The sequence below is a fragment of the Serinus canaria genome, unplaced genomic scaffold, assembly GCF_022539315.1.
Source record: "Serinus canaria isolate serCan28SL12 unplaced genomic scaffold, serCan2020 HiC_scaffold_290, whole genome shotgun sequence".
In the NCBI taxonomy this organism is placed as follows: Eukaryota; Metazoa; Chordata; class Aves; order Passeriformes; family Fringillidae; genus Serinus; species Serinus canaria.
Genome location: NW_026108404.1, coordinates 3402 through 10185, shown reverse-complemented (window position 1 = coordinate 10185; position 6784 = coordinate 3402). Strand labels below are relative to the sequence as shown.

The window sequence follows — 6784 nt, the reverse complement described above, 5'->3', positions numbered from 1 at the left end:
TTGCATTAATTTCTCTCCAGCTGCTTTTTTTTCTGGCCCAACCAAAGGAATTTCAGGCTGGAAAGGAAAATATTCTGGAATTATCCAAAAATGTGGAAACCACGGCACCATTTTCCTCCTATTTTCAGCTCATTTTGTGCTGTTTCCTTTCCCTCACCCTCCTGGCTCTTTCCTGACCAGTTTTATTTTGTATTTTTTTGTGTTTTTCCTCCTTTTTGGGTTGGGATTTTCCAGCTCTGAATTCCAGGTGAGATTTTTTCCCAGGGAATTCCTCCTGCCTTGCCTGGAGCTGCCCCTGAACTCCAGGCTGAACTGCCAGCCTCCTTTTGGACTTTGCCAACAATTCCTGAGGGAAAAAAAAGGGAAATTGATGGAATTTGGGGGAATTTTAGGGAATTCTATGGAATTTTCTGGAATTTTCAGGCGGGCCTCAGCTCTCCCTGCAGCACCCGCAGCTGCCATTGGTGCGGTTTGATCACACAGCGGCAGGAGCAGGGGGTGTGGGCGTGGCGGGCGCTGTTCCAGGGATGGTTTTCCCATTCCCCGTTCCCGTTTTTTCCCCATTCCCGTTTTCCCCGTTCCCGTTTTTCCCGGTTTCCCGGTAATCCCGGACCCGGAACCCAGCGCTACGGGACGCGTTTCCCGCGGACCTCAATCGCCGCTTCACCCTAAGCGCTCTGTGGGCGCGTTGATTGACAGCTTTAGCAGCCAATCACAAATCGGCTTTTCCGTCTCAGCCAATGGGAGGGTGTCGTGGGCGGGCGCGTGCGGGGCGGCCGGGCCGGGAGCGAGCGGGGCCGGCCGTGAGTGAGGGGGGGGGCGGTTACCGGGGTAACGGGGCCGAGGGGGTCGTGAGGGGATGGCCGGGCCGGGGACCCCGGGGTCACAGCGGGGCTGGGGGAGCCGGGGCTGCGGGGGAAGGGGCGGGAGAACGGGGCTGGGCCCCCTCCGTGTGTGAGGGGCTGGAGCCCAGCCTTGGTCTGAGGGGCCGGGGCTGGGCCCGCTCTGGGTGTGAGGGGTCAGGGTGGGCGCCAAGCTCCTGTAGGGGGGCTGGGGTCCCCTCCTCGCCATGAGGGGCTGGGGCCGGGCCCCCTCCCCATCCTGAGGGGCCCCATCTGCCTGTGAGGGGCTGGAGCTGGGCCCCCTCCCCATCCTGAGGGTCTCCATCTGCCTGTGAGGGGCTGGAGCTGGGCCCCCTCCCCATCCTGAGGGTCTCCATCTGCCTGTGAGGGGCTGGAGCTGGGCCCCCTCCCCATCCTGAGGGTCTCCATCTGCCTGTGAGGGGCTGGAGCTGGGCCCCTTCCCCATCCTGAGGAGCACCATCGGCCTGTGAGGGGCTGGAGCTGGGCCCCCTCCCCACCTTGGAGGGCTCAGGGCAGACCCTGAGCCCCTCTCAGGGTCTTCCCAGCTGAACTCTGCCCATGTGAGCTGCTCATCCCCCTTCCCAGCGACCCTGAAATGCCTCCCCTCATCTCTGCTCCCTTTAGGTGGGATGGGAGGAGCCCCTTCCCCATCATTCCCTTTCTAAAAGCGATGGGACAGTCTCAAAGGGCTTGGAAGGGCCGGTTTTTAACAGAAACACTGGGATTTAGAGGCTCATGGATGAGGAACCCCTTTGTTTTTCCTCCCACAGAGCCCTGCCTGCTTTATATAATATTTTTCATCGCTTGGATGCTTCATTTTGAGCCACTAACCCGAGCAGGAGCTGAGCTGATCCCTTGGTGCTGCAGTTTTGGGGCTGGGGACACGGCCCAGGTGTGCAGGAGGAGCAGGTGAGGAGCTCCCCAGGTGTTCCTGGGGATTCCTTTCCCTCAGGGCTGCTCCAGCCCCATTCAGGGATGCTGGATGTGGCTGCTCCACCTGAACTCGGGAGCTTGAGGCTTTGGAGGGGACAGGTTTGGGTTAAAAATGGGGGAAAAAGGGGAAAAAAGAGAGGTTCAAGGGTTTCTGGGGGGAGCCAGGTGTGTTCCAGAGGTGTGAGCTCTGGAAAAGGAAGATTTTATCCCTTCCCTCTGCCCTGGCACAGGTGTGGCTGGGGCCTGGGCCCAGATTTTGGGCTTGGCCAGACCTGGGGTGAGTCAGTGTCACCTGATGGGCTCTGAAATTCCTCCCTTTGTCCCTTAGGGGTGGCTCCTCACTGCCAGAGGGGTGGGATGGGCGGGAGATTGGGGAGGGGACGGGCGGGAGATTGGGGAGGGGATGGATGGGATTTTGGGGAGGGGATGGATGGGATTTTGGGGAGGGGATGGATGGGATTTTGGGGAGGGATGGATGGGATTTTGGGGAGGGGATGGACGGGATTTTGGGGAGGGGATGGATGGGATTTTGGGGAGGGGATGGGTGGGATTTTGGGGAGGGGATGGATGGGATGTTGGGGAGGGAATGGATGGGATGTTGGGGAGGGAATGGATGGGATTTTGGGAAAGGGATAGATGGGATTTTGGGAAGGAATTCCTCCCTGGGAGAGTGGGAAGGCCCCGTCAAGAATTTCCCAGTGGCTGCCACATCCCTTTGAAGTGTCCAAGGACAGGGCTTGGAGTCCAGCCTGGCCTCAAAGACCTCCAGGGAAGGGTGGTTTGAGGTGACCACAATTCCAGAGCTTTCCAACTCCTTTTGAACACAATTTGAACTTTTCCCTGCTGCTTCCTACGGCCCATAAAGGAAAAATCTCTGTGTTCTCCCCATCCCCAGGCAGCCTCTCTCCCTGAGGCCCATCCAGGCCGATGTCCCTGCTCTGAGCACATCCAGAGGGTCCCCTCAGGGGCTGCATCCCGGGCAGGATGAGGATCGTGGTGGCCAAGGTGCTGTGCCTGCTGGGCATCTGTGTGCTGGTGCTGGCCGGGGCCCTGCTGCCCGTCAGGCTGATGGAGGCCGACCACGAGAAGGCTCAGCGCTCCCGCCGCCTCCTGGCGCTCTGGAACTCCTTCGGGGGCGGCGTCTTCCTGGCCACGTGCTTCAACGCCCTCCTGCCCGCCGTCAGAGGGAAGGTGAGTCCCGGGAGCCTCCGTCTGAGCCTGGAGGGGCTCGGGGGGAGTGGAGCAAGGGGGCTGTGCCCGCTGGGGCAGCCCTGCTGTGCCCGGGGGCTCACCGAGGGGAGCTGTGCCCACCTCCTGCCTCATCTGAGCCTGCAGGAGTGAGGGGGCTGTGCCCTCTGGAGCAGCTCTGCTGTGCCCCCTGGGGCAGCTCTGCTGTGCCCCCTGGTGCAGCTCTGCTGTGCCCTCTGGGGCAGCTCTGCTGTGCCCAGGGTCTCACCGAGGGGTGCTGTGCCCACCTCCTGCCTCATTCCATGGAGAAAGTGGAGGTTTTTGGGATGCAGAGGAGGCTGTGGGGTGTGAGGATCAAAGAGCAAGGCAGAGATTCCCTGTCCTCTGCCAAGGGTGCTGTCCATGGATGTGGCAGCATCATGGATGGTGGGAATGGTTCCCTTCAGGCAAATAAAGGGGTGGATTCACTGTGGGAATGTGGGAATGGTTATCTCCAGAGGGATAAAGGGAATGGATTCACTGTGGATCTGTGGGAATATGGGAATGGTTGTCTCCAGAGGGATAAAGGGGATGGATTCACTGTGGGAATGTGGGAATGGTTCCCTCCAGAGGGACAAAGGGAATGGATTCACTGTGGATCTGTGGGAATAGTTATCTCCAGAGGGATAAAGGGAATGGATTCACTGTGGGAATGTTGGAATGGTTCCCTCCAGAGGGACAAAGGGAATGGATTCGCTGTGGGAATGTTGGAATGGTTCTCTCCAGAGGGACAAGGGGATGGATTCACTGTGGATCTGTGGGAATGGTTCTCTCCAGAGGGATAAGGGGATGGATTCACTGTGGATCTGTGGAAATAGTTCCCTCCAGAGGGATAAAGGGCAGATCTTTTGCTCCCTTCCAGCTCGATGAGGTGCTCAGGCAGAACAACGTGACCACGGACTACCCGGTAGCCGAGACCATCATGATGGTCGGCTTTTTCTTGTCGGTCTTTGTGGACCAGCTCTTCCTGACCTTCCAGAAGGAGAAGCCCTCTTTCATCGACCTGGAGACCTTCAACGCGGGCTCGGACGCGGGCAGCGACTCGGAGTACGAGAGTCCCTTCATGGCGTCGCCGCGCGGGCGCGCGCTCTACGGGGAGCACGGCCTGCACTCGCACGGCCTGCACCTCCCCGAGCTGGCCCGCTGCGGCCCCCGCCGCCTGCTGGGGCTGGTCTTCGCCCTCTGCACCCACTCCATCTTCGAGGGCCTGGCCCTGGGCCTGCAGGAGGACGGAGGCAGAGTGGTCAGCTTGTTCCTGGGAGTGGCCGTGCACGAGACGCTGGTGGCCGTGGCCTTGGGCATCAGCATGGCCAAGGCCTCGCTGCCGCTGAGGGACGCGGCCAAGCTGGCGGTGGCCGTGTGCCTGATGATCCCGCTGGGAATCGGAGTGGGGATGGGCATCGAGAGCAGCCGCAACGCCGCGGGCAGCATCGCCTCCCTGCTGCTGCAGGGCATCGCCGGCGGCACCTTCCTCTTCGTCACCTTCTTCGAGATCCTGGCCAAGGAGCTGGAGGATAAAAGCCACCGGCTGCTCAAGGTGCTGTGCTTGGTGCTGGGCTATGCTGCGCTGGCCGGGCTGGTGCTCGTCCCGTGGTGAGCCGGGAGCCTCAGGAAGCCGAGGGAGCAAAACCTCACCTCTCCCCTCGCACGGCGCCGGGAGGAGCCGCCCCTTTCACCGCTGGAACGGCCCAACCCGGGCGGAGTTTCCATGATGACCTGGAGGAGGAGAATCTCTTCCCGTGTGCTCAGAGTGAGGAATATCCCGGGGGACTGTCCCTGCCCCAGGGGCTGCAGGGATTAGCGGACACAGACGTTCGGGATCTGGGTAAATTCTGCTTCCAAGAGCTCCTCGAATGTGTGTGTGTCTCCCTCCTTCCCTTCGGCCAAGCTCCGGAGGCTCTGAGGAGGTGAGGAACGAACAGGAATGGAGGCAGAGCAGGTGGGAGCAGGGATTGCCAGGCTGCACTAAGCTGCTTTCGCTGGCTTAGTTGGGAGTAAAACCTGGTTGTAAGAGCTGCCAAAAATAACATCCCTGTGGGGCTCTGGCCTTCCAGGCCCTGCTGCCTCCACACAGCTTCCAGTGCCCTGCCTGGGGCTTGGGGAGCTCAGCTTTTCCAGGGATTCATGGGAGAAATGAGGCCGGGCCCCTCTACCTTCCTTCCTTCTCAGCATTCCCTAAGGAAAACCTCTGAAAATCAGAGGATGAATCCCAGGATGGTTTGAGTTGGGGAGGACCTTAAAGCCTGTCCAGTGCCACGGGCAGGGACACCTTGCACTGCCCCAGGGTGCTCCAAGCCCCATCCAGCCTGACCTCGGACACTTCCAGGGATACAGCAGATCCTCGTGTTATCCAGAGCCCGGGATCCGTGAGCTTGCAGGAAACGGGCAGTAACAATTTCCAGCACTGATATTTTGGGGCAAACTCTTGTGTTTTCAGTGCTCTGCAGTCAGAGGGGCTGAGCAGTTCCCATCAGGGGCTGCTCCAAGGCTCTTCCAGGTTTCCAAAGGAATGGAATCACCTCCCTGGGGGGAGGAGTGGAGGCGATGCTGAGACACAGGAGCAGCTCCCAGCAGCCGCGGAGCCCCTGGGAAGCTCCGTGCGCCGCTGATCCCGCTGGATTTGCCTGTGGAAGCGAGGAGCTGGGATCAGAGGCTGGAGCTGGGAATATGCTCCCCCCCAGCTGCGAAACAAGCCTGGCTCAGGCAGGGGCTGCATTTTAATTACCCGGAGCCTTCGCTCCTGCAGCAGCTTGGCCGGGCCCCTGGAAGCGCTGATGGAATTATAAGGATGGCGCAGTGCCGGCCGCGGGAAGGAGGCGCGGAGCCTCCGCGGTGGCCCAGCTGCAGCATATGGAGGCAGCTGAGCATCATCTGACAGATCCTGGGGCTCGTTAGTTTAATTGCTGCAACATCCCCGAGTCAATTAATCTTCCTTTGAAAACCTGGAGTGGAAGGGGGGGGGCGGAGGGAGGTTATTTTGGGCCTGGCATGACACAAAGCAGCAGGATGAGGAGAACGTGATTTGCCTCGGTGTGGTGAAGCCTCGGGGCTGTTTCACCTCTCTCCTGGGGGGTGACCTCTCTCCTGGGGGGGGATGAGGGGGGAGAGGTGACACGGTGCTGAGTGTCCCCTGTTGGGCTGTCACCTCCGTTTCACACCCTCCTCCTCCTGCTGCAGTTTGTGACCGGGGGCGGGGGCTGTGAAGTGCCAAAGGGTGCTGAGCTCCCCCATCCTCGTCCTGCTGCCCTGCGGGGTTCATCCACAGGATCATCCCGTGCTCCAGGGTGGAGGAGGAGGAGGCCCTGCTGCTCCCAATAAATTCCCTGCCCTTCTCCCCTTGCTGTCATTCGCTTTTTTTGATGTCCCCCATGGCTGCTCCGCGTCCAGCTCACGCGGCGGCCACACGTGCCCGAACCCGGCGTGGGCTGAGCCCCTCCCGGGCATCCAAACCCCTCCAGCCGGACCCCCCCCAGTGCCCTGCTGAGCCCGGGGGCGGGGGACAGGACCCCCCCCAGCACCGCCCGCTCGGCAGCGCCGTGATTCAGCCCTGCGTGAGCGGCCGCCCCGTTGCGTCAGGCCTGGCGGGGAGCTGCGGCTCAATGGAACGAGGAGGAGCCGCAGGAAAATGATCAAGGAAAACTCATTCATTCCCTCTAACGAGGAGTATCCGGCCGGCTCCGAGCGCGGCGGGGGGGGGTGCTGAGGCTGCCACCACCCCCCGGGCCTTGTCACCTCGCGGGGTGGAGCGGGCCGATGTCCCC

At 61.0% G+C, this 6784-nt stretch overlaps 1 protein-coding gene across 1 annotated transcript; it reads left to right on the top strand.

Annotated features, from left to right (window-relative positions):
- Nucleotides 1-742: 742 nt before the first annotated feature.
- On the top strand, nt 743-6357 carry SLC39A3 (solute carrier family 39 member 3). The gene is made up of 4 exons (XM_009096912.4): nt 743-803; nt 1634-1772; nt 2692-2987; nt 3886-6357. The coding sequence occupies exons 3-4, from the start codon at nt 2781-2783 to the stop codon at nt 4618-4620; spliced, it is 942 nt and encodes a 313-aa protein (XP_009095160.1). The 5' UTR covers nt 743-803; nt 1634-1772; nt 2692-2780; the 3' UTR covers nt 4621-6357.
- The last annotated feature ends 427 nt before the right edge of the window (nt 6358-6784 follow it).

What these genes read in the sequence shown, in the direction of transcription:
- SLC39A3 (XM_009096912.4), top strand. Translation starts at nt 2,781, where the DNA reads ATGAGGATCGTGGTGGCCAAGGTGCTGTGCCTGCTGGGCATCTGTGTG. An exon ending in TGCCCGCCGTCAGAGGGAAG is followed by an intron (nt 2,988 to 3,885) that starts GTGAGTCCCGGG and finishes GCTCCCTTCCAG; the next exon opens with CTCGATGAGGTGCTCAGGCA.